Below are 27,712 nucleotides of genomic sequence, written 5' to 3' on the forward strand. Positions count from 1 at the left end.
AAACAAAATCTATAGCTTGGGACTGAATAGGTTAAAACCATAGATTGTATATAAGAAGTGGACGTAGTCACCGTGACATCACCCATTGGTTTGTGGACTGTTGTTTTGAAGCGTCGAGTTCAGCATTTAGGCAGTGACACGAGAGGGTGACACGAGAGGGTGGAGCAAAGTGCAACTGAACGCTGAATAAGACATTTTCAGGCGACCAAAAACCCCAAAGCATACGCTGCTTTATCGTCTATTTCACTCTAAATGGGACCATAATTTACTGAATGAACATCATGCTGTATTGAAGAAGACTTGAAACTAGCGATTGAGACCATAAACTCATGTTTACAATGTTCACTGAGGGAAACAAATCAAGTGAGAAGTCGGCTCATTTTCTCATAGACTTCTATACAATCAGACTTCTTTTTGCAACCAGAGGAGTCGCCCCCTGCTGGCTATTAGAAAGAATGCAAGATTAAAGCACTTCAGCATTGGCTTCACTTTTCAGACCCTGGAGGTTGCCCACTAGTTAAAATACACACCTGACAAATGTTTGTGATTCAAATAAACTTTATTGACTTTGCGTCCAGATGTCAAAGGGCATGCAAATACAGGCTTCTGAATCCGAAATTGTTCCTTTTTTTTCCCTCAGTTTGGTTCCATTTTCTTACAAAACTACGTGCACCTTAAGTAATCAATTCTGCAGCGTACAAACCACAAAAATACCAGTTTTACATTATCAAATACTGCACATAGAAAACATTTACAAAGCACAGGTATAAAATTACAGCTCCTTTTTTCCCTCTTCATAAGCATCCTTTCATCAGACAGTCTGCTATGCGTTGCCCTTTAAAACGTACTCTGTGAACGCTCCTCGGTGGAAAAGGTTAAGGCCGGTTAAGAAAAGACAACCGATCATCTGCCAACACCAGCAATCCAATTTAACTGGGCTGAATGTTTTGTTCATTTCTCCAGATGCTTCCATCCATCTTTAGATTCGTTTCCAAAGATTTACCTGCATTTTGGAAATCCAAATGTGCTTTGCTGGGCTTGATAAAGGTTGTCTTGATTAGTGGGGAGGGGAGCTACAGTGGCCTTAATATAGTTTGACAGACAGCTAAAACGGACAGAATGGCTACTGAGGAGACTTGTGCTGTGACATTTATAGACGTGGATGAAGACAAACTGGCATATTCAGCAGCAAAAACTCCATCAGCTCAGTAATAATGCCTGTGTTGCTCTCGTTGACAGCTGCTACATCAGACATTTGGAATGCATGCGTCTTTAGAAAATGAAAGTAAATTAAAAACTTAAAAAATCAGAATTTCTTGCTCATGGGGGCTATCATAAAATACCAGTTATTCACAATGCATTGCATGCTCTGTTGAGTCAAAATTGCTTCGAATGCTTGAAAACTTTAAATCTTATTTGTCATCATGTTGGGCTGATACAGATTCAGCCATGACCCAACTCTAATGAGCGAGACAGGGGGCCGAGGCCAGAAGTGAAGTGAAGGCCCCGGCAACAGCCGAGTAGAGGCTACAGCCGATGGTTATTGCCAGATAAGTATTTCAGAAAGTGGAAGGCTAAGTCCATGCTACTTTAAGATACAGCATCTCAATTAATTACCCTTTGACATTGCACTGGGTGTAATAGACTTCCTCTTCACGTGTCATTATCATCATAATCATACCATCGTTAAGATTAAATACAAGAAAATCAGCAGAGTAACCATGCAGGCGAACATTTTCAAGTTAAAAAAAATCATAACAATTCCATCAGCTTGATAGATAAATCGAGTTAAAGTTAATCGCTACAGGGGGAGGGGATAGCAATCCTTTCTATTTGGAACCCATCGTGGCGATTTATTTAAATAACTAAAAATGCATTTCGCCAGACAGAATTCATGCTTGTTTCAACCATAGAGCTGCTGTTTTAAAATGAACAAAGAATAAGACATACAGTATACAGTACAGTAAAAGTAAGGGCTGCCTGAACTGATGCAGGCGGGGTCCCTGGAAAGTCTCCAAGGAGACGGTATAGCAAACATAGATGACAAAAAAATTACACTCAGTTCTGGTGTAAGGATTAAGAAATACATTCATAAAACTATACATATACACATATATAACTTCGGTACAATTGTTCAAGCAAAATACATTTGTCAAAACTTTCAGTTGTGTGCTACAAGAGTGATAGCAATGTCTCCTACACAAAATAAGGCCATTGTAAACGGAACAAGCCCTCATTTTCCTCGAAAATCTCAAGGCAGGTTTTTTGCCCTCTCTGAATAATACCTCTCTCCTTACAAAAATAAAATACATTTCCAACATAGCACTCAAGAGACAATTCAGGTTGATTGAAGATGCATCATAACAGTTTTGCACACAATAAAGTTGGGTTAGAGAATGCTCGATGTGGATTTAACAAGGAAGCAAGCAAGCGTATGGGTTTATATTCCAAAGAATCCACAGCCTTTACATTCAAACCTCAGCTAAACCTGTCTGAAACACAGTTTACCAAGCTCTACATGCTCCGCGCTATTTCCAATAAACTGCTTCCCAATCGTCCAAGCGGCCTGCTTGCATGCATCTACCTTCACATTTACATAAGACTCTCTGACGACCTGCTCCGCCCTGCCATAGTTAACCCTGCTGCCTGTGAGCCTCCAACCTTTTTCTTAAAACAGTAGCGTCAAAATAAATCAAATGACCATGTGATGAGACAATGCATGTTAATCATGTGATACTACAGTCAATTTGTTCTAATCTAAACGGTAAATGCAATGATGAGAGGTGATAATGTTCATCTGAAAACCCTGATCCTTAAATTCTCCTCACTGTGGTCCACAACATAGACCGTATATAAAGATGGACGACGTTAAAGCTCCCCAAAAGTGAAGCCAAAACATCTCAATCGCCCCCTGGTGGCTGGCTGCAGTATAGGTCATAAATCCCGCCTCCCTCCATGTTGGCGGATGGGACATGGGACAAACTAAAAAGTCAAAGTAGACGTCAAATATTTTTTTCCCAAAAACGGTTTCTGTCATTTTAGGTAGCTCTTATCACGCTGATGTACTGTATGTTCAAGTGTTCATGTTTCTGATAAGTTTGGTTTTAATTATTTATTTGATGCTTTAAAAAGGGAGTGTGATGTCATGATTGACAGCTGCTCTGAGTTAAGTAGTCGCACAGCCAGGGAATTGTACAAGAGAGGAGATGCAACTTTAACTTTCCATAACCGTCACGAGTCTGAGTTATAGAATATGTGTCAATTTGATCATAAATGTAGTTATAGAGATATTGTGGTTAGTTGTTGTGTCTTTCGGGCCAAACAGCTACAGTGGTACTAACGTAGCAGCTATGTGGCTCACGCTAGCAAGCTGCAGCCGTGCTCGGCCTGTGATTGGCTCGGGCGGGTGTGTGGGCGGGACCTCGAAACCGCGGCTCCAGCCCTCTGATCACTACTGCGCAGACTCTGGCTCCAAATGACGTCAAAATCTCAAGATGTTAGCTCCCATATCCAAGATATTTTGGCTTCACTTTTGTACATTGGGAGTAAGTGGAGAAGCGTCGTCCATCTATATATACAGTCTATGGTCCACATCTTAAGTTAACAAGTGTCTTTTTTAATAAATATCTATACATTTAAATATCTCTCACTCACATCTTGCTACTCATTATTACGCATCACGCAGTACAACAAATGCACCTCATGAGAAGACATACACCCACACTACACTCTGAAGAAAAGGCAATATTTCAACTTTCCCTTTGGTTGCGGGAATCAAAAGATTTTGGACAAATTCTGCAAATGCCCTCTGCTCTCCATAAAAACACTCCTTATAGAATAATTATACATCTCTTTGCATCGTCTCTTTCAATCATTAGAGCTGTTAATGTTTAGGCGCTACTCAATATACAGCGAAGGGAAATATACAGTCTCATATAAGCTCAAAAGTGTTGGAAATCACAGGAAAAATATTGACAGCGTTTTTAAAGAGTTTACCAAGGACTAAACATTCAGCAGGGGTGTTATATAAGTCTAGAAATTTCTTTTTAAAAACATTCTTTCCATTTATTTTCTCTCTCGTCAACCAAGCTTTCCTTTTGTCCTCACAAAAGGCGCACACTGAAGAGAATGTGTGCAAATACCAAGTCCTTATCTTTACATCATGCCAGCCGTCCACAAAAATAGATACGAATTAACATAGAATTACTTCATATACATGACCATACAGTTACAGATCCAGCAAGGAATGGCTCCAAAAGGGTAAAAAGAAATTGGAACCCAGACCTTGATGGTTCTTCTAAAAAGGGTTGTATACATTACGGGAGGGTCAGAAACTGACCTTCATCCTCCTCCCGAAAAATTCAAGAATGCCAGAGATCCCTTTATCCAAAGTTCAAAGAGTGTTGAAATGTGATTTCTGTTGGTCTGAGGTGAGACAAAGTGCCTCGGAGTTTCCCTTTTTGCACAAAGATGAAGAGAGAAGCGAATTCTTCGCAGACGATAGAACAAATGGTGGTGATGAAACCAAATGTGAGCTCGTAAACACGCACAAGCTTTTAATAGCCTATAACGAGACCGTCATCTCTCCTAACACTAAAATAAGACTCTGGTGTCTTTATCCACACACAAGGTTTGGTGTTGGTCCCAAGACGAACAGATTCAAAAACACTCTGAACCACTGAAGAGAATGATGAAAGTTTCATCTTAAAAAAAACAACAGAAACACCAGTAGCTCAGTTTACCCTGCTACTCCTCTGCCATCAATGAAGACTCAACCATTGCACATTTTACTTGAACAGCCGCCAGGTCAGTCCTACCTTTTTTGTTTCAATTTAAAATGCAAATACAATGCTTCAAATACTAAGAACAAAGTTGCGTTGGTAATTGTGTGAGGTAAACATTAAAAGAAAAAGCTATTTTTACCTCAAAAAAGGATAAATTTAAATACATCAAGTACACAAATTGGGACACGTCTTTATCCTTCAAGACATAGATCTTTAAGAATTAAATGTACCTACTCACACAAAAAAAATGTTTTTGAATAAGTTAATGTTGTAAAAGATTGAAGTTTTTTGCAAATAAATTACTATTATGATTGCTCAGATTTAAAGGACCAGTGTTTAGGATTTAGCAGCATCTAGTGGTGAGGTTGCAGATTGCAACGAACTGACTACCCCTCCCTTTCCAAGCATGTGGAGAAATACGGTGGCCTTCGGGTAACGTAAAAACGCTAAAGGTAGAGCCAGTGTTTGGTTTGTCCATTCTGGGCGACTTTAGAAACATGGCGAACTCTGTGAAGAGTACCTGCTCCCTATGTAGATATGAAGGGCTCATTCTAAACTAACGGAAACACAACGATTCTTAGGTGATTATACACTAATGAAAACGTAGTTATGAATATTATATTACATTTGTGCTAATAGATCCCCTGAAATCCTACACACTGGACCTTTAAGTTGAAAATCAGTGGCAGAATTGACCTGTTTCAGCTGTCCTAGTGGGCCTTTACACTGAAATTCAAAATACACTCGTTACATTTCCATGCTGGCATTCAATTCAAAGATTCGAAATGCACACTGCAGTGTGACCAAATAAAATAAAAATAAATAAACAGGTGGTCAACTACTGCATCTTTGAGATTCAAACATAATACATGTATTACAGTAAAGTGCCATCTTAAACACAAACACGCTGCCTGGACAAGGAAATATGAAGAGTGACAAGTTGCACCTGAAACGGGTAAAACTACCGTATATGGCAGGTTAGCAATCAACCTGCTAGAAAAGTAACACTAGTTATCTATAGATAATACACATTTACAACATGTTTTTGTTACAGTCAGTGTGACAGAGAAGGGTGACCAAAGAGAAAAGGTTTAAAGGTTGTAGGACCAGCTGTGTGCACACGTGTGAGAGACAGAGGCACGCTTCCTACTTCCTTTAACAATTAGGAAGAAAAAAAAGAGGGGGTATCAACAGGAAGTTCAAAGAAGTCTGGGTGCTGGTATACAGAGAAAGAGAGTGTGACTGTGGCACCCCCTGGATGTGGAACACAAGAACCCCAGACTAGAGCTGGACACATTTCCCAGAAAGCCTTTGTGCTCAGTGCCCTGTGTGGTGCAACAGTCTTTTTGCTCTAAAAGATGAAGGCAGGATCAGAAACGTTGTTCATCAGCGAATGGGGCAGCTGGCTGAATAATTTGTTCTCTTCTTCTGCAGATTGCGATGATAGCGCTCCACCATCACCATCCTTCTCCCTAACTCAGTGCAGTGCTCTTTCCTCATTGCAAAATAAAGTGGCCTTATACTCCCGTTACATTGGTCGAGGCAAGCTAAATAAAAAGATTGAAGCACTTTAAAATGTCTCTACAAGGGTTGCAAGCACACATGCAGAATGCAGCCGTTACATACGTAAACACAAATAAGTATTGAACTATCTATTTATATTTATATATATGTATATCTATATATAAACTCTGCCCTGTGGAAATTATAGAATAGCAGTGTTGCTACCTCACATAATAGCCATTATGTGAATATCCAAGCCTGTTGCCCAGGTGTGTTTACGTGTTTGGCCGTTCTCAGCTCGTGTGTGTACAATGTATCTTGTTTTTTTGCATTACATCTAAGTCATTGACTCTGCTACATATCCATACTTTATATTGTATACTAGTTCACCTACGACTTTTATAGTAATAATAACAACAATAACAATTGCTTTGGTTTTAAAAAATAAAGTTTTTTTTTCTTAGTTTGGCATAGAGAGTTTAGAAACTGGCATCGGGATGGCCCTGGGATGAGTCGTGTCACGATCTGGTGGTACCTCGGAATGCAGATTTTGCTGTGTCATGGTAGGAAAATGTTGAAATGGGACGGTGAAAAAAAATGCTACATGTTTCTGGTAAATTAAGTCTACTTCAAGTTGGATTTGTTTCTAAACTAAAATACTGATCAGTGTGCGAGAGAATGTGGACGTGGTGAAGGATGTGTCTTCCTGCACAGATGGGTATATGTGTGTTTGTGTGTTGTGTGTGTATGTATGCCTACCTGTCTTTGCACTTACAGTCGTTGTGTATATACAGTACGTGTGTCCGTGTCTGCATGACTCCGGCCTGTGCCCGTGCATGTGGGTGTCTACTGGTGTGTCTAGGTGCACGAGGGGCTGGTGGCGCTCTCCAGGGAGGACTGGGAGAGGCGTCTGGTGAGGGGTCCGATGCTGGGATCTGCCAGAGAGGAGGTAGGGAACAGCTTGTACCAGCCGCTGACTGTGGCAGACAGGTCCAAGTCCTCGAGAAGGATCTGGGCCATTCCCATGAAGCACTTGTGGTCCATACGCCCGTAATCCCCCCACACTATTACCTAGAGGAGAGACGAGATTATACATATACATTAAACGGCAATGAAAACTGTCAGTTGCAGCCCTAGTCTCTGAAGATACAGACACCGCCACACACTTCTAGTGGGTCATAGGTGATCGGAGGGGATTACTTTTGTATATACATTGTATTTTTTAGGAAATCTTGCCCCTTTAAGTTGTGTATTGGGTGTAGAAATAATCAATAGGGCTACTGCTCAGAAGTCTCATCATTCAGGCTCTTCCAGCTGCTGGAGGAACTGTGGCTCCCAGGTAGTTAACCGCTATCACCTATTTTGGGCCTGTCCAAAAGTAAATTCTTTTTGGCGTAAGATTTACACAGAATTAGTTACTATATTTGGTACAAACATAGTTTTTAAGTGGGACAAACTCCTGTTTGGTCTTCTACTTTGAACATATACAAATATTAAAACAAAATACTTATTTGGAATATTGAGTGTAGCTGCTAGAAAAGTAATTACTAAGAAATGGCTTAAACCAGATACCATTAGAGAACTGGTATGATGTAATTTATGAAGTATTTGTAATGGAAAGAATTACTTTCTCAATGAAGCTTCAAGAAACTAAATTTGAGGAAATTTGGAGGGAGTGGAAAAAGTATATTTCCCCAAAACGCCCCTTCTTTTGTTTAATTTTTCTTTTTTTTCTAAATGTAATTTTTTTAAATTATTATTATTATTATTTATTTTATCTTATTTCACATGAAAAGCACCCCATGTTCTATTTGTGTGTTCTATAATTTCATTGTAAAAAAGTGGAAAAGTTGGTTCACTTCATATTTGTATCTAATTAAGTCTGTTTATGTAAATGTCTAAGTAAAACCAAATAAAGGAAAAACAAAACGAAAAAAAAAAAATAATCAATAGAAATTAAAAAAATATATATATAAGGGATCAACGTAAAGAAATCCCGTACCTGTAGGACTTTGCCCTGAGGACTCTCATCAAACAACAGAGCCTGCTGGTAGGTGGGGTCCAGATTCCTTTTCACTACTTTGGTTTTCTTCTTGGCCAAGCACACGCCATTCTCCAGCACATACACCTTCACATAGGTCGCTGCAGACAAAGCAACACAATGCAACACAGTGAAAATCCAACACTGGTACACAGATCGGACAAAAGGAGCCAAATCAGTAGAGTTTTAATGCAGAAGGTGAAGTCAGTTCAGAGTACCTGGTATGTTCTTGTTGCCCGGTTTGGGGGTCAACCCTCTGGCCTGGTTGACCTCCACCTCCAGCTGCCCTCCTCTGTCTACCATGCCTACATGGACATCCCCTGTAGAGGGAAAACACATCACCAATCCAATAGGAATATATTTATATATATAATCAGAACACTGTGGTGCTCAGTTAACCATGTTTTGTAATAAGCAAGGTTGCAATGGCTGATATCTAACTGCAGAGGGCGACACAGAGCTGTGAGTGTCTTCACAGCCAGATATGCTGGAGCACAGTGCTCTGTTCTGTTGTTTTTCACAAGCAATGACCTTTGCATGAAAGATTTATACCTCATGAAAGAATAACTTCATACCGTGCTGAGTGAATACACTAGTATTGTGCAGCATTTTTAGACGCTGCTGTGCATCTCACAGTTTGTATGTATGAAGGTATATAGCTGTATTTTTGATTCTCTATCATCCTACAGTCCAACAACATTTAGATTCTCATGTATTACAACTTTAATTACTTAGGATTGTCAGGTTGCTGATCAATTAGAATTGATGCTTTTTTTTTTCATTGTTTAGCAGAGCTAAATCTTGCCCCTACAGTAAGAGTTGTTGAGACATTTCCTGTAAAACTGTCCTATAAATGGTAATTGGTCATCAGTAGAAGGGAGAGAGGTGTGAAATTGAACTATACTTGATGAGAATGAGATGGATTGAACAGGGAAAGATGGTGTAGTTGGTCTACTTCATTCTTGGCTTACCCATGGGGTGTGTAGCTAGTGTTTGTCGGCCTACGATCTGAGCGGGGCCTAGTCCGTCCAGAAAGTCACTGAACTGGCTCTCGGGCCCCAGGCGTGTGGTAGGGAAGACAAACCTGAGAGAGAGGAAACAGAATAATGGTGAAATGGATGGATACTGTATATACTGTGCATGGACGGGTGGATGAATTTCTGGTTGGATACTCACGTTCCATCAGAGCTGTTTGAGTTGGTGCTGCCGTCAGTTGAGTCCTTGCTGCCCTGCCGTGTCACCCGATTCCTCATCTCCACGGCGATGCCGGTCTCTGTGCTCCGTCGGATGGTGCTGCGAAGCTTCTTCGTCCCGCCGTCTGAAAAACACAGAGGTCACGGCTCCTGTTTTAAGTGGCCTTATTTCAGCAGGATAATCCACTAAGCATGTCTGATAAGTCAGTCAGGTGTAAGACAGGAGCAGTGCCTGCATGATAAGCGTTTCCCGGGAACACGTTGCCTGTACATTTAGAAACAAATAGGTATTGTGAAAAGATCTTAACCCTGAAGATGTTCTGCAGATGTTAAAAGGCGGGTACATCTGCGTTCTGTTCTGCTTTTTTCAAATGGAAATGCCCACTTAGCCATCGCAAAAATCAGTCACGTAGGTTACCAAAGCTAATCAAAGCGAATCAATAAGGTTGTAAATGATGTGAATGCTAGTACTAGCTGTGTCAAAGTTAGCTGTGCTAAGTTTGGAAATAACTGAAAGGGTTAATTTGGATTTTTTTTTTAAGTGGGGTTGTATGTAAACTCCCGTGGTCTGCGAGGTAAAATGACTGCTTTTGTGAATGGAGTCTGGTCAGGTAGCTTTGAAAAGAGTGATATAACAGCGTCAGTTCCCCGTCGGAAAGGGCTGTCTGATGGCGAGGTAAAATGGCTGTGGATGAGAGCAGTACAAAAACCTAAAAAGAAAAACAAAATCAATATCAGCGAGGTGTATGCCATATTTAGAATATTTTCATATTTTGTATGGATCACAAGTGCTTCATGGGAATGGCCCAGATCCTTCTTTGCGTTGCCATCAGACAGCCCTTTCCGACGGGGAGCTGAAGCCTTTATATCGCTGTCCTCAAAGTTACCAGACTACATTCACAAAAGCAGTAATATTACCTTGCAGATCACGGGAGTTGTTGATCTACTGCTGCATCGATCGGTTATTTGTATTTTTGTGTGACTCGGGTTCGAACTAACGTGGCGTTCACACAGCAGTACATTGCTTTACCTCCGTGCCAGAAATCCTGTTTGCTCCTCCAAACTGGGAGCGTGCCGAACGGCATCTAAGTTACTGTATGCAACATTAATGATGTACGTATATACTGTACATGTAGCAGCGTCATCATGCAGAAACCTACGTCAGGTCACGTGGGAAACAAAAATAATGGACCCGCCCTTTAAGATAAAAGTATATTTCTTCAGGCGAGATTCATATAAGTTCTCATTCAGTTCCCTGAATGCTTTCTTAGTCACCCAGTTGATAAAGACACGCCTGAAACAGACAGAGGATGGATGTTTCTGTCAAACATTTTTTTTCTGTGAGATGGGCTGCACGAGAAATATCCACAATGTTTTATTTTTTTAAACGATTTAACTAGAAATAAAGACAAATTCCGGTTAGCCTTGAGAACAGCCATCTCCCCACTATATGTTTTGAAGCAAGTTCACTCAGGGAAGAAAGGCAATCTCACATAATTTCCACTGGGACGTCCCCGCGCTATTGGTAAATCTCTCCACTTCGCAGGTATTACTACGGCCCATTTTAAACACGTAAAGCCCATTTTACAATGGCTGTTGTGAGCAAGGCGCAATAAGCTTTTAGGGGGACTCCTGAGCCCGACTTGCGAGGTAGAAACACACACAAATTGGCAGCTTGAGGAATGTTTTCAGCGGCGGGGTAGAGAGAGAGAGTCGGGAGGCTGAGCTGAGAGGGTGGCGGAGGGGGGGGAGGTATTTAGGCTTTACAGCTGTGCTGACGCTAGGAGAACGGGAGCGAAGCTGGAGAGCTGCTAACCCCACAAGAAGCTTTCAGGGCATCATCCCCTGTAATGACACTCTGCATGTCAGTGTGACTTGACATGCTGAGTTCAAAGTAGTAAGGCACAGTCGGAGGGATTTGAGGATGTGACATGTAGGGTTGCGCACTCGTGCAGTTTCAGCAGACAACCCTTCCTTATCCCTTCCATCACTCCCATATTTGTCTCGCTATACTTCTTGCAACATTACCCAGAGTTCACAGTGTCCAGAGAGCCACAATGTAGGCTAACATCTCACCAATGCAACTCAGGGCACTTTACACAGACACACAAACACACACAGTGAGGCAGATATTTTGATGAAAAAGTTACTTTTCAGTAATTTTTCAAACAAAAGTGGCAAATATTTTCTGTTTTTTTTCTAATGTGAGTTGTTGAAAACATTACCTTGCATTCTGGGAAATTATAACAGACTTTTCACTATTTCCTGACATTTTATAGACAAAATAATAAAATCAGTTGATCGAGAAAATAATCATCAGATTAATTAATGAAAATTAATGAAAATAATCATTAATAGTGCATTTATCACAGGAGTCATACAATACATTTGTGTATACACACTAGGGCTGTCAATCAATTAAAATATTTAATCACGATTAATCAAATGCTTGTCCATAGTTAATCGCAAATTTATCACATATTTTTTATCTGTTCTAAATGTACCTTAAAGGGAGATTTGTCAAGTATTTAATACTCTTATCAACATGGGAGTGGGAAAATATGCTTGCTTTATGCAAATGTATGTCTATATTTATTATTGGAAATCAATGAACAACACAAAACAATGACAAATATTGTCCAGAAACCCTCACAGGTACTGCATTTAGCATAAAAAAATATACTCAAATCATAAAGTGTGTCAGTGTGCTGACTTGACTATGACTTGCCCCAAACTGCATGTGATTATCATAAAGTGGGCAAGTCTGTAAAGGGGAGACTCGTGGGTACCCATAGAACACATTTTAAGCCACCCATTTAAAAATCACAAGTTGCGTTAATGCCTTACAGAAATTAGTGGCGTTAAAACAAAATTGCGTTACACTTTGTTATTACTTTGACAGGCCTAATACACATACTAGAAGAAGATGCTAATTGTTATTTGGAGTTTATATTAAAACATTAAAGGCAAGAAGCTGGTAGTAGAAGTGAGGAGGAAGAAGTAAAAGAAAGCGAGACAAGTAAAAAGAAACACTTTCATTCTCCCTGAAGTCTACAAACAATAAAGCAATATAAAAACGTATAATTCCCAAAGCTTTACCACATGAATCTATAGAGACACATTCACACAAACGTCACGCTGACACTAGATAGCACTAGTGTCTGTACGTACGTTCACACCTCGGTGCGACACTCTCACGCATAGTGTCTGCACGTGAGACGTCTGGGCTACAGGGTGACAGTTTAGTCAGACAGGAGGATGAGAGAGCTGCTGGGAGTCGTTGTGTTGGCAAAGCTTGGCTTATAAAATAATTTCCAGGACTTCCCTTTGACAGGGGCTTTCTAGGCTTGCACATTTTTTAAAACCCTGCACTAGGGGTTTAAATTCTTGAAAATGTCTTAAAGACATCTCTAACTTTTCCCCTTCAACTTGTTAATTGGGAGGTAAATCGCTGGTTAACGAAGCAATAACAAGAGAAACAAAGTGATTAACGTTTTCTTTTTTAAAGCTGCATCCGTGCAGCTCATTGTGACTGCATTTGCGGTCGCCGTAGGAACTCTCCTGCCTCTCCTCTATAGGAGCCCAGTCACCAAAGGAGACTTTTAACAAGCGGTTCCTTATTGTCGCCAGTTAAGCGCACACCCAGGTACAGCCGTCCCACTTCATTAGCCTGAGCAACCCCAAGCTCATTAAGCATCCTCCCCGTTCCCATATTCTCATCGCCATGACAACCAACAGACACCCCGCATCATCACCATCACTATGGAGATAAACGAATAGCAAACAAAGCCACTTGATGAGACTTTGGGGGGGGGGGGGCTGAAATAAGAGGAGATTTAACAAGGGCTTTGAGAGAGGGATGAAGAGTGAAACAGAAGAGAGAGGACGAGTAGTGTTGAGGAGAAATGGGTGAAGAGGAAGATGAGAATGATGGGGTATCGTGGGTGTTGGAGGTGAGGGAGAGGGGTGCTGCCTTCTATTTATAACCCTGCAGTCAAGAATATTTCCAACACACAGTGGTTGTGTGTATGCATCTGTGTGTATGTTTGAAGCATCGAAACCCAGACAAACTCCATGCCCTCCTGCTGCCATGACAACCCCCGCCCTCAGATCTGGACCCAGACAATGCCACCTGAGACAAATGGCGCCATGGCGACAGGCTCATCCCCCCCCCTTTCACTTTTTAAAATGTAATTTATCGGGGCAACATTTCCCCGAAACTCCTGCACTTTGCTCTGGAATAACACCATCACTGCAACAGTAACCTGAACTCTGACTCTGTCTCTTAATTGAATCACACAAGTCAAGAATACAGCATTTAAAATCGTTGTTTAAACATAATTAGCTTACAAGTGTGTATGATCGAAGTATCATGACGGTCAAATGTGTCCATAATGATGGTGGATCTGTCAAAATGCCCTTAAAAAGTGGGACATCCCCACTATAAACCTACGAACTATCAAGTAGTTAATTCATTTAACTTCACAGCCACACTTGTTACTCATTTGTCAGCCGACCCCTTCCCTCTCATCAAAACAGACCCCTCCCCACCCCCCATACGGTGCGAAGCAGTGATCTCTTCCTTCCTATTTAATCCCCTCCTCCTCGTCTGCGCTTTCCCTCCATTCGTTTCCATGGCAATGCCGTCTGCATTGCACCAAGAGCCCCGGCTGGCGTGTTCGCTCATAAGCCTTTCCCCTCTTTCTGTGTCTTTCCTCGCTCGTATTGTCCTCTCCATGAGTCTCACTCCTTATAATCTGCAACCACTTCTTTTTCTCTCTCTCTGTCTTTAAATCTTTACTGCTCTGTCTCTGGCTCTTTGTTTGCTTTCTTATCCTTGCTCCCCCTTTTTCCTCTACACTCACTCCGATTCCTTTATTTCTTTTTATCTGCATTTCCAAATCACTCTCACTTTTATTTTCTCGTAGTTCTCCGGTCTTCTGGCCGCCGTCCATCTTTATCACACAACTTCCATCTCTTTTCCCCGGTCCATCCCATCTAAATTATTTAGCGTATTTTCTCCTCTCCCTCTGCTGAACTAACTTTGTTACACAGTGTTAACATCAAATGCGCACACATCCTGTAAGGAGTAATTGGAGGTAGTCTGACGTATATGCCGTTTGAGCAGCTAAAATAACAGCATTACATAAGCTGTTGTGCTTTACAATGCCAGAGGAGAGGGGAGTCTTTGTGTGCTACGAGGCTGTTAAAAGTGTCTCCTGTTGGCTTCACTGTGATGAGTAATACGTAGTCCCTGAAGACACACTCATCATGAATCTAACAGAAATGTGCAGCACGGGGAGCAATTACACGCTCAAAACTTTCTGTGCGTGCGTAAAAGCCAAGGTATGCGTTGAAACTACTTATTCAAGCTGCATGTTTGATAATCATGATAAGGCAAGATCAAGTGACAGGGAAAGAAGATTAGGATGAGAGGAAGACAGAATTGATGGGGGTTGAAAGAATTGAATAGCTTCAGCGGAGAGAATTTATAGCAGGAGGGGGAATAAAGAAAGGTGGGATTACAGAAAATGCCAACAATGCAGAAAAGAGCCACACACTGTGACTGTATACACATGATATATAGCTTCTCTATCTGTGTGTGTGTATGTGTGTGTGTGGTTGTGTGTGCTCAGTAGATCATTAAAGCTGCTCTGTTATTTGGAGAGAGCACTGATGAAGCCTTCCTCATTATATGCTGTAATATAGAATGCTGTTTTTAGACTCCCTGGCCGCGCCGACATGCCTATTGGATGCACCGGTGACGGCAACGATCCGCCATGCATAGCAACAGTAACCAAGCATGAGTGTTGGAGATGAAAGATCTGTTGTGGTGTCTTCACCGCCGGACCCCTGATAAATTTGGACAAAAGGAAGATTCAAGGTGGAAGAAGAAAGAAGTAGGACAAGAGATTATATATGTGAATGGGTGATTCACCGTACAGTTAGTTACATAAGATTATAGCCAGGGATTCAGTGGTTTCACGGTATATAGATGGTATGAAGCTACTAAACTATGATTATCATGGAACTTAAAACATATTTATCGCATACACTGCATATACGAAGTGGACGTAGTCACTGTGACGTCACACATTGGTTTGTGGACTGCCGTTTTGAAGCCTCGAGTTCAGCATTTTGGCCGTCGTCATCTTGTTTTTTTTGTAGGGCTGCCCTCTCTTAGTCGATTAGTCGACTAATCGGTAATTTTGTTCTTAGTCAACTATGATTTCTTTAGTCAATTACTTGTTTTTTATGCTTTTTTCATGCTGAATTTATTTCCAAGAAACTTATGAGCGCATCTCTGATAAAAACAAGATTTAAAGTGGTGTTTTGTGTGATTCGTTGTGGAGAAAGTCGATTAAATCAACAAAATTGTACGAGTATGACTAAGAATTTCTTTGGTCAAGGACAGCCCTAGTTTTTTGTACCAGAAGTCAGTGCTCGAAGTGGGCCGGTACGCAGTACTGGCACGTAGTACCGGCACTTCTACATTTTACTTCTTGGCGTACCGTGACTTTTTCATGCATACCAGAGCTTCTCACAAGCTGCCGGTACTCTCCTCTGCCCTCTCAATATCAGGTTCTCTGGGAGATTCATAATGGTGATTTATAACGACGCAATGCCAGCAAATTTGCGCCGCATGGGTTCACATTAACATTATACATCCTAAGCATTTAGGAGCAGTGGGCTGCTGTGAAGCGCCCGGAGAAAATTAGAACATCTTCGACACCAAAAAAAAACAAAACACCAAAATGCATTAACATTTCCTGTAGCTAAGTCTTAACATCTCATCTAGTCAGGTCTTGTGTTTGCTTTCTCTTCAAACACGGTCTGCAACGCATAATTAAAAAAAAGATTATTAAGATTTTGCTTGCATACATATCTAGACCTATGCACCTGTTAAAGTGTGAAGAGGGTTATGGCGCCTTCAAATGGGGTCGTATTTACCGTGTTCATGAGAAGAGTCCATGTGAACGCCCCCTACTTGTGGTATTCACAACCTCGTAAGTGGAGAGTTTATGAAAGCTCCCGTTTTGCACCCCTCAATATCTGTTTAACTTCTGTGTAAAAGTGTCTGGGTATGTGGCCCATTTTAGCTGAAAATTGTGGCCCAATTTAGCTGACATGGTTAGGCTAAAAGGGGCCAAATAGCACAAAACCTCTTTATGTCTTTATGTCTGTGTTTACTTCCTGCTTTGTGTGTGTGTTTGTGTTCTTCCTTAAACATTTGTCTCTATAATTCAACCATTTATGAGACACTGCCAGCAGTCCACTTTTCTAAGACAGTTATTTAACTCTAACAGAGCATGCAAAAACAAATAAAAGTGGCAGAGAGTTAAGTGGAGCTTAGTGTCTTAAGTGTTACTCTGTCTTTAATGATAATGCATGGGAGTTAAACAAAACTAATCCCCTGTGTTGTCTTTGTGTGTGAGAGTCACATTAACAGCTCAGGCAGGGACGTATAAGCCAGGGAGTGGTCAATGCGAGGCGATTAAGCCTTTTCTCAGCAGCACCATGTTGCATAGGAAATGATTTCTTGAAATCTAAAACCTCCATGTATGGCAGGATGTCTGTCAGTGAGTTAATATGCCACACGGGCTCCTGTCTAATGACAATTAATTACAATGAGGAAAAGAGTAATCTAATTCAGATGTAATTTCCTCTTGATTACTCAACTCGCGGGCTGATGGGCAAACGATGCAATATGGCCGAACGGTTTATAGGGAAGAAACAGATGACATCAAATGGCTAGAAACAAACAAAAAAAATCATATTTAACAAAACCTTCCGTTGGATGTCAAGCACTGAACATAATTTTCCACTAATATACCCAGCGAGACAAAGAAAGAACAGGATAATATCTGGTACACTGCAAAAAAAAAGTCCATGTCAACAAACTGTCTTATTAAGTCTGAAAAAAAAAAAAAAATCTGCCAGTGGGATGAGACATTTCCATTTCCCCCTGATCTAATTTAACAATTTTTCAGGTAACAGTGTCTTCACTTGAAGAAGAATAATGAAGCCAATTCCTAGAAATAAAGAAAATTACACTTAGGTCAAGAAAATGCCCCAGACAAATCGACTTCCATTGAGCAGGAGGGAAGTTATCTCACATTTTGGCAGATTTGTGCTCTCTGATTGAAGGGCAAATACCATTTTTAAGTCTCAAAACTAAACAAAGTCTCTGAGTTGATGTATCCTGCAGTGCAGCAGCAGCCATGACACAGATTTAGAAATCAACCTGTATGTTCGCATTGGCTGAGAAGGAACTACAAGTGTGTGTGTGTGTTGCTCCTATGCACCAAAAGCAGCTCTCCAGTCCAGCTCTTCTTTAACAGCACCGTACGGCAGACGGCAGCAGGCTTATGTACGTTCAGTATAAGTGTATGTTTACAGAACTGTATGTCGAGAGGAGTGGTAATGACACCCTGATTATAGGTCTTTTACACACAGACATTCATATACACACACATACACAACATGGTGACTCACTTCACACACTTTCGAGCTCTGTGACACACACTGTGACTTATTGCCTGTTAAAGCCTTGCTGGGGTGCCAATAAGTGCTCTTGCTCATTTTCGACCCGGGTTGCTATATCTGAGAGCTCTTACTCTATTAGTGCGGTTAGCCACATCAGCTGAAAGTACCCAACATATATGAGATATAACACCTCAGCTGGCTCCGCTGTGGGAAAACTCTGACATGATGTATAATACATAAAAGATGAAATAGTTCCATAATTCCATGAGCTCCAACTAAGCTCACGCTTTGAGTTGAGCGAGATGCATTGTTGTTAAAGGACTAGTTTGACATTTGGGATATATGCTCACTTGCTTTCTTGCGGAGAGTAATTTGAAGCCACAGCCAGATACAGGTTAGCTTAGCTTAGCATAAAGACAGAAGCAGGGGGAAACCATGGATGTATTAAGAGAACTGGATACAGCGTTGGAGGCGGGGCCCCGTTCATTCCTATGAAAGTTGCTCAGTGGCGCATGATGCCAAAATGGTTCGACTTCCGACTGGAAAAGTACCCGGATCTTCCGTTTCCATTGGGCTCAGTCACATACACACATTTTAGGAACTAATGATTTAAATAAGAGATATTCAAGTGTTCATACTGGGAAGTTGATTCACCTCAAAAGAAATTATCCACTGAGTTACAGACGTCTCTTTCCCAATTTAAGTCTATGGGAAAAAGTATTTTTGGGCCAATGGTATCACATGACGGACACGGAAGTTGTGGTACCGCCGATTGGCCACCACGAAAATTGGTATCGACGACCGGCGCTTTTCCTGGGGGCTTGGGGGAAACAACTAGCCTGGCTCTGTACAAAAGTTACATAAAAATGTGCTAATCAGCATCTCTAAAGCTCACTACTTAACATGTTCAATATGGTTTGTTTAATCTGTAGTGTAAAAACGATAGTTGTGGTTTTACAGGGAGTAATGTGGGGGGTTATATTTCTTGGCTGGGTGCAGTAAAGTATGTCAAATATGTGATTGTAGACCCTCTGTGATGCAGAGATTACTCGCTGGTGGGGAATCGTGGCTGGCAAGCTGACGGCTAACACGCTAGCCAGCCAGGACATGCTAGGACTAGTACATCATTTCATTCATTTAGAGTTTTAATGAAGAGGGAAAAAAACGCTCTCTGAGCTAACAAGCTTGCTAACTGTCCTGTCAATCAACTTCCTTTCTCATAACTGTCTGCCTCCTCTGTCGGAGTAGAAACTGCAACTTCTTCTACTACAACTTTCGCCACCTTAAATGCTGGCGTGTCCGGGCCTTAACTTCCTGGAGTCTCCACTGGTTGCTTGACAACCTCACAGTGACAACACAACTCCAGGAAGTCACTTGTTAAGCTTCAGAGCATAGACTGTTCAAGACGTCCGACATGACAGCTCCACAAAAGTGAAGCCAAAACATATTGATCGCCCCCTGGTGGCTGGCTGCAGTATAGGTCATAAAGCCCGCCCCCCTCCATGTTAGCGGATGGGACATGAGCCAAACTAAAAACTCTATAACTATAAATGTAGTTATAGAGATATAATGTTATTATAATATCAATATAATATCTTATTATTATATATTAGTTGTTGTGTCTTTGTAGTCAAACAGCTCCGTGGTGCTAACGTAGCAGCTAGGCGGCTCACACTAGCAAGCTGCAGCTGTGCTCTGCTAGCCATTTCCCCATTTCCAGTCGTTATCCTATGCTAAGCTAAGCTAACTGCTGCTGGTAGTAACTTCACATTGACATACAGACATTAGATTGGTATCAATCCTCTTGTGTGACTCTAAGCAGGAAAGCTAATAAACATATTTTCAAGAAATGTAATGTAATGTAAATGTAATATAAAGCTTGCGTCGGATTGTAGGTGCAGCGCTTTACAACTTCACACTTTGTTGAGAGGCAGTGTTTTACAAGCACACAAACACATTTCGTATGCACACAATAGCAGGTACACAGGCACAAAGAAAAGACAGATTCACAGTCGAATGGTTCACCAATCTGTCTGGCTAAGAATAGAGCACGGAGGAGTCGGTGGGCGAGATTGGGAAAACATGATAGACGCTCTAAGTGAAAGTGAGAGCAAAAGAGATGGAGATGAAGGGAGGAGAGATAGAGGAGAGGGAAAATTAAGATGTCAGTGAGCTGGAGGAAACACAAAGAGGGCGACAAGGGAGTATGGCGAGTTGATAGATGAGAACCAGAAAGGGAAGAGAGAGCGATCGCCGGTCAGCTTAGCTGGTGTTTGGTAGCCTCTAAAAGCACCGGTGGGGAAGGGAAAGCTTTTAGAGACATGAGTAAGGTTTCACCTTGTATGTGTCAGGAAAGCCAGTGACTCAATATGCTTCAAAAGAAAAATGAGGTGGTGGAGCAGGAGGTGGGGTGAGGGAGACAACAGAGCAGCAGTCTCACCTGAAATAGCAGCTCAAAAGAGTCAAGGAGGATTTTTCCATTAGTCATATAGCGAGTATGAATAGCTATCGTGAGTAGTTGTGAAATATCTATTGTTATGAAAGCTTAGTTACCACACGTCAGATGCTGCAGGGATTGAACAACTTCTATTGTTGCCATTCTAACAATGCATTGCTTTGTACAGACTGCTGCTCATTTTGTTCCTTTTCTGAGCTGCCTTGATATGCACGAATTTCTCTTTAAGGGTGAATTTTCCCTCGAAGGATCTGATCACCATAAGCTCTCCAAAATGTCTCTGCCAAAATTCCTAAAGTGTGTTATTCAGCTGTGACTCAGAAAGACAGCTAGAAGTAGGGCATGAGTGAGTCACCGTGGAGTACTAAAATGCCAGGTCTATTCTCTGGTCTATGAGACACATACAGTAGAAGCTAACTGTTTTTTAACCAGTGGACGTACTAGTCTGTGACATTTTATTGTGTTATTGCTGGGTTTCTTTCTCCTGCCAAAACCCCCCCTCATCACTTTCACGTACAATCATCATGAATAGGAATATTAATATATGACAACATCTTCAATTATGAGTGAGAAAAGAAGCTAGAATTGGAAAACTGACTATTAGTGTTGTTGCCTCTATTTATTCTTATTATATATTGTTTTTAAAGGATGAGAGAGAGAGCCAGGAGAGATGTATTTCATTGCATTGAATGCACATCTGTACTTTTAAATGTCTATGAAAATAAACTTGAACTATCATAGGAGATGGCGACTTTCAGTTACAGTATATATTTCTAATGTTCATTCAATTCAAATCACTTTATTTGTCCCTGAGTGGCAATTGTAGAGGCTCGTAGAGTAGTACAATTAACAACACAAAACCGGAAATTTGAACATCTTAAAAGTTAAAAATAATGATACTAATATAGTACTCATACTAGTAAATACTTAAAATAGTGCAAAATAGTGCAGTATACACAGTATACTGTACATATGGATATAAAAAAAAACGGATGAATGAAAAAGCAGTCCAGGGCCGAAGCCATGTGCAATTGTGTAAGTCTGTGTGTGACATGAATGACAATGAATCAAGGGAAAATCTGCGCACACATGGCATAGAACTGTATCTGAAAGTGGATTTTGGGATAGAAACAGAGACTCTTGTAATGTTACGTTAAAGATACAGTGTGTAGGATTTGGTGGCATCTAGTGGTGTGGTTGCAGATTGTAACCAACTGAGTACCCCTCCGCTCACTCCTTCCTTTACAAGACTGCGGTAATGTGAGCCGCCGAGTGCAAAATCGTGGTAACGCTGTTCGCCTCGCTCAGAGGTCATCTTTACCATAATAACACCACTTTAAGAAGAACGGAAGTCAGACGGCGGCATCACAGTTTTGCAGTCTTCGGCTCACGTTACAGCAGTTTCACAAGAGTGTCGGACAACTACGGAGGCCTTCAGGTAACGTGAAAACGTTAAAGGCTCTCTCCAGAACCAGTGTTTGTTTTGTCCGTTTTGGGCTACTGTAGAAACACGGCGGACTCATTCTAAGCTAACGAAAACACGATTTTTAGTTTCAGGTGATTATACACTACTGAAAACACATGAATATTATATTCCATTTCTGCTAATAGATTCCCCGAAATGTTACACACTGGTCCTTTAAAATGTTACCCATAGCTATCTCCCGTCTGCATCACATCATCCTGTCCTGTACTAGAGACACTACCTCAATGTGGGGGAGCGCAATGTTCACAGTATTTAGGAAACTACACAGACTTTTCATGTACTCTGTAGTTCAGGCAAACAGATCAAAGCAGAACTTTAGCTAAACATTGTCCTGTCAACAAAGTGACACAGTATCAGCACTGCTCTTTGCTTATCGGTAATAACCAGAACTGCAGGATAACGTGAGCTAAAGACAGAAAACTCTGAAACACCACCGCTATGACTTTTATTATTTTATGTTGTAAGCAAATAGTTAAAGCTGTTAAGCTTGGGTAATAGTGAAGGCTGAATAGCTTCAGTAAATGTGCTCTACACAGAGAAACAAAGCTTACAAAGGATTTAATACTAGTATTTGGCAACAAACAACGGAACAAAATTCATGGCACCGCTCTGTGGTTTGTGACACTAAATCATGCCGTTTTTACAGCCAGGCAAATAAAAACAGAAACACCTGTGTTATTTTAACTGACAGACAAAATAAACCAGTCAGAGTCAGAAGCATGGAAAAATGGGTTTCTGAACATTACTGGCAATGAAAGCCCCTTCACATATCTTCACTCCCAGGTTGGAGCTACAGTTACAGTCAGCCAACTCAGAAATGATTTGTCTGACAATAGAAATGTGGCTGCTGTTGGTCTCGGAACAAAGTTGGAATCAATTCAATAAGTATTCTCTTCCTGTGTCACATTTTTCCCTTCTCTGTGTCTGTTTCTTTTCTGTCTCTGGTTTATTTCCAAACGCTATCTACAGCACCACAGAAATAAACACGCAGAAGGACAGAACGATTTAAATAAAGACTATTGAAAAGGAATTGAGAAGCGCTGTTGAGAAAATAAAGAGGATGGGTGTTGAGTGGGTTGAGAGAGCTAAATGGAGCAGAGGGGGAGGGGGTGGTGCTCGGAGTTGAAGCCTTTCACTGGGACCTTCACCAAACACACACAGACAGACGCACATCCACGCCTGGTTTCCTTTAATCTAACTCTCCTGGTGCACTGCATCTCATCAGAGGCGCTTGTTTCTCTCCAAGCATCGTCCCCTCCGAGCAGACTGACAGTGTGCTGAGAGACGCTCTGCTGGCTCTGTTTTCACAGTCGAGGATAAACCTGCTCAGGAGATAAGACCTGTGTTCAGCGGAGGAGTGACTCACCCATTATACCTGGGAAACCATTTTCGGTGTGTGTGTGTGTGTGTGCTTTCTCCTCACCGGTACCAATAATAGCAGGTAATAAATAGAACACAGACCAAAATGCCATCCTCAACACTCGCCTGTTACAAAACCCAGAATAATGAGGCGAAGGCACAGTGGGAGTCGGGGCTGTGAACGGAATTACATAAGGAAATACATTATGGAAGAAAAACATACACCCATCTTTGTAGGAATGCATCAAAATAGCCTGTTTCAAAAGGATCTAAATACGGAAGCACACTTTATACAACTGCACCAGTTTTGTGGAAGTGTACTGTACATCGTTACAACATGAAGGACTTTATGTAACCCTGTATTTTTATTAGTGGTCATGTTCAGGGTTTGCTCGTTGACCTACATCTGTATTGTTATGATGCTGTTATCAACCTAACTTTGACACCTTTAGTCACATCTTTAGCAGATAAGTACAGGGACAAGTGAAAATATGCATTTTGAGATGTTGAATGGATGGTTAATATATTAAATAATAGTTATTTTTTTGTTTGGAAACACCAGAGGGTACAATTACACGGCATCCATTAACACTAAGAGCTGTCAGAGGTCTCAGCTGCTGTCTGAAAATGTTGACAAAGCTGCAGTTAAAGAAATGTCCTTGTCCTACTTTAGACATCTAAAGTCAGTTTGTGTGAAGATGTTTACATTAGAGTTTGTGGCCCATTGACATTATGAAGAATGCTGCGTATCCAGTACTGCAACTAATGATTATTTTCATTGTTGATTAACCTGTTGATCATGTTCTTGATTATTCAATCAGTTGTTTGGTCTATAAAATGTCAGAAAATGGTGAAAAATGTCGATCAGTGTTTCCCGAAGCCCAAGATGACGTCCCTTAAATGTCTTCTATTCAGTTTACTGTCATAGACGAGTAAAGAAACCAGAAAATATTCATATTTTTAAGAAGCTGGAATCAGATAATTTTGACTTTTTAAAAAATTACTCAAACTGATTAATCGATTATCAAAATATTTGGCAATTGATTTAATAGTTGACAACTCTTTTTGCTTTAAAAAACAATTTTTGTACAGTGGGATATGGAACGATGGAAGGAGCTCATTGAAGATTTATGCCGGGATTAAGTAAGTGAGTAATAGCTCGTTTTCATTCCATCTTTGTTTCAAATATTATGGATGTATTGTGACACCCCTAATGAGGACTACTGTAAAAAGACAGATTATTGGGATAAAGTTGGCAAAAGTCTAAAGTCCAGTAAGACAATCCGATGAGAAAGGCTTTAATATCGGAGGATAGATAACGGCTGCATTAGGAAATATTCAATATCAAAATTTTCCAGAAGACGCAACACATGCGTTATGTTATTTCAAAAATAACATGCAACTGTTGCTCAGACATGTCTACAAAAAAACACTTCCTTGCTTGCATAAGAGCTCACCGGGACAGATTCTGCTTATAGTTGTAAACTGACTGGATCCAATTCACGAAATGGATCAGGGCCACAACATACCCTGCAGGAACTCTGACACAATAACAACACCATAACCAAATTACCTCCTAATAGCGTCTTAATGGTGAGACGCTGACATATTACCCCACTGTCCCTGTTTCACTTTGTCTTTTTTTTACATCTTTGTGTCTCTATCAGCTGCCACTTTCTCTGTACCTCCCCATTCATTTAGCTTTATTTATTTAGTCATCCACTATAAATCTTCTTATTCACAGTAGAACAAATATTTTCAGTCACTAGAGAAAAGACTGCCTATGATCTGATATTAAAAGTCATAAAACGGGTGCAATGCATTTAGAAACCAGAAACAGAATAAAAGGCAATAAATAGATTTGTGTAGTGCTTCGAGTCTCTTTCTTTCCCTCAAGGTTCACTCTGTAACCACCGACATAACAGCAAGTTATTCAATAATATCAATCAATCAATTATTAGCCACAAGACATATGGTCAGTTAAATGGTAAATGGACTTGCACTCAGAGATGTACCGATACCATTTTTTCCTTCCCGATACCGATTCCAGTACCTGAACTTGCGCTATCTGCCGATTCGAGTACCGATCCGATACCAGCCTGATAAAAAAAATATATACTGTATACTGCATATGTATAGTTATTATTATTGCAAATCATCCACTGATTGCAGAGGCTGCCCTGCAAGGTGCCAACCTGCCCATCGGGATCTAATCTAAACACTCATTCACACACTGATGGCATAGCCTTTGGGAGCAATTTGGGGTTCAGTATCTTGCCCAAGGGCACTTCGACACGTGGGACTAGAAGAGCCGGGGATCGAACCACCGTTCTTCCGATTAGTGGACGACCCGCCCCAGTTTATCTCTTTATCTTTAGCAGAGAACATTCCATTTATTTTTATTTCTGCACCAAAAGTCCTAATTACTTCCCTCCATCACACACATCTTCTCTGGGGACCAATTCAACCAGTGGCTTACTGGCTATTAAGTGAACAACTGAGCGAAGCAAGGGGGGCCTGCACCTGGGCCGACCCGCCCCATCAGCCAATCAATGCACGTGTCACTCGGAACATGGAGCAGTGACAGCTGACCAGATTGGGCCGTTAACGACCGCCAGGAAGGAGCACGGCGAGGGAGCTAATCGAACCCGACCAGGCCGTGAGGGATGTTTGCCTGTTGCTCTGTTCTTCTGTGTGTCTGTGTGTCTGTCTGTCTGTCTGTCTGTCTGTCTGTCTGTCTGTCTGTCTGTCTGTCTGTCTGTCTGTCTGTGTGGGTCACCAAACTAATTATATACAGCATTTCTTTCCCCTCTAGCTGGTGTGAATTATGCGGTAGGGAAAACAACAGATTAGAGTAGCCCATTTGGGCCTCTCTGGGTCATTGGATTAACAGCCTTGTTTTTATCTCCAGGTGCAGATTTCCAGGCACAGCCTTGTAAAGTTGTGAGAAAACGGACTATTCCTAGTAGATTAGTGACATAATCTTGTTGTTGGGTGGATGTTGGGTAGATGAATTTAGGTAAAATACCAGATTGTGATTTAATTTACACCAAAATCAATTGAAAAGCTTTGGAGGGGTTTTTTGCCTACCTGAGACTATTTCAAATGGGGATGAACCAATCCCACTTTTTCTCCCCCCCAATACCAATACCTAAACTCAGGCTTTGCCAAGAATAATAATAACTTGCCAATACCAGTACTCTCTCTTTTCCCCAAGAAAACTACCATGCAGGATCTTAAGATGATACAGCTATAATAAGATGTGGTATAGATGGATGTGGAAGGAGCGGTGCATGATACTGTGATTTTGTTCCTGGCGTGATGTGCTCCTCTGGCAGCTGAGAACATCTAAATTTAGACACGCGACTCGTCTCCCCTTCCTCTTCTCTCCATCCTCGGCCCCTCCTCGCCTCCTCATCCACACTTTCCCCTCCATTGTGCTCTCCTCATCACCACGAACACAGAGACATGAAAGCCCCTGTGGTGAAAATATCGACAGCTCTCCCTGCGTCAGACGAATGTCAGCTGTGCCTCAGTGCACTGAGCTCTGAATGTGTGTGTGTGTGTGTGTGTGTGTTGAGTCCTGGAGCAACAGCCATCTCACACTGATGGGAGCCAAAAACAGGTAATGATACAAGATAATGATACAGGATTTAGGTGAGTGTGTGTGTGTCCCTGTGCTCACTACCCATTAGCCATATGGTGACCATGTCAGAGCGGGCATGAGAAGAACATGTATGAAGTAAACTCACTTTTTTTTTTTTAAGTCATACTTTCATCCATATTTCACATATCAATTCACAGCTGTCATTGCCGAGAGTAATGGAGAAAGCAAACCTGGCTGGTCTTGTTATATTTCCAGTGTAGGAAGTGGAGGAAGTGTACCAAAAGACTGAAGTTATGTAAGAAGTTCTGATCATTAAGAAGAGGACGGAGCTGCTTCGGCTGACAAAACGGATACCATTCTTTACGCCACAAACTCCCGCTAGGAAATTATGATGAAGTAGCAAAAACTGTCAAGAATTGAAAGTTGATACTGGACTTTGCTTTGTCAGATTTCAAGACGAATTTACTTTACTTACTACTTTGATGAGATATGTATGTATGTATGTATCAATCATAACTTTACCAATCTTAGTCTATTTTATTCAGGCATATATCTTGTGCAACTGTTAAGACACCATTAGATATTGATGTGGTAAGTTTGCCAAATATATTTGGAAAATATGTTAAATGTTTGTTAAATTAACCCTCTGAGACCCGCGATCCCAACCGTGATTATCATAAAGTGGGCATGTCTGTAAAGGGGAGACTCATGGGTACCCATAGAGCCCATTTTCATTCACTTATCTTGAGGTCAGAGGTCAAAGGACACTTTTGAAAATGGCTATGCCAGTTTTTCCT

At 41.1% G+C, this 27,712-nt stretch overlaps 1 protein-coding gene across 1 annotated transcript in view; it reads right to left on the minus strand.

Moving 5' to 3' along the window:
- Window positions 1-540: 540 nt before the first annotated feature.
- Window positions 541-27,712, minus strand: part of rims3 (regulating synaptic membrane exocytosis 3) — a 43,576-nt gene continuing 16,404 nt past the window's right edge. The window contains exons 3-7 of the mRNA XM_074613260.1: window positions 9,505-9,646; window positions 9,300-9,412; window positions 8,547-8,648; window positions 8,290-8,429; window positions 541-7,358 (exon numbers count right to left, since the gene is read on the minus strand). Coding sequence (XP_074469361.1) covers window positions 7,146-7,358; window positions 8,290-8,429; window positions 8,547-8,648; window positions 9,300-9,412; window positions 9,505-9,646 — 710 coding nt within the window. The 3' untranslated portion in view covers window positions 541-7,145. The remainder of the gene's footprint in view (window positions 7,359-8,289; window positions 8,430-8,546; window positions 8,649-9,299; window positions 9,413-9,504; window positions 9,647-27,712) is intronic.

This window comes from Sebastes fasciatus, chromosome 17, assembly GCF_043250625.1.
Source record: "Sebastes fasciatus isolate fSebFas1 chromosome 17, fSebFas1.pri, whole genome shotgun sequence".
Classification (NCBI taxonomy): Eukaryota; Metazoa; Chordata; class Actinopteri; order Perciformes; family Sebastidae; genus Sebastes; species Sebastes fasciatus.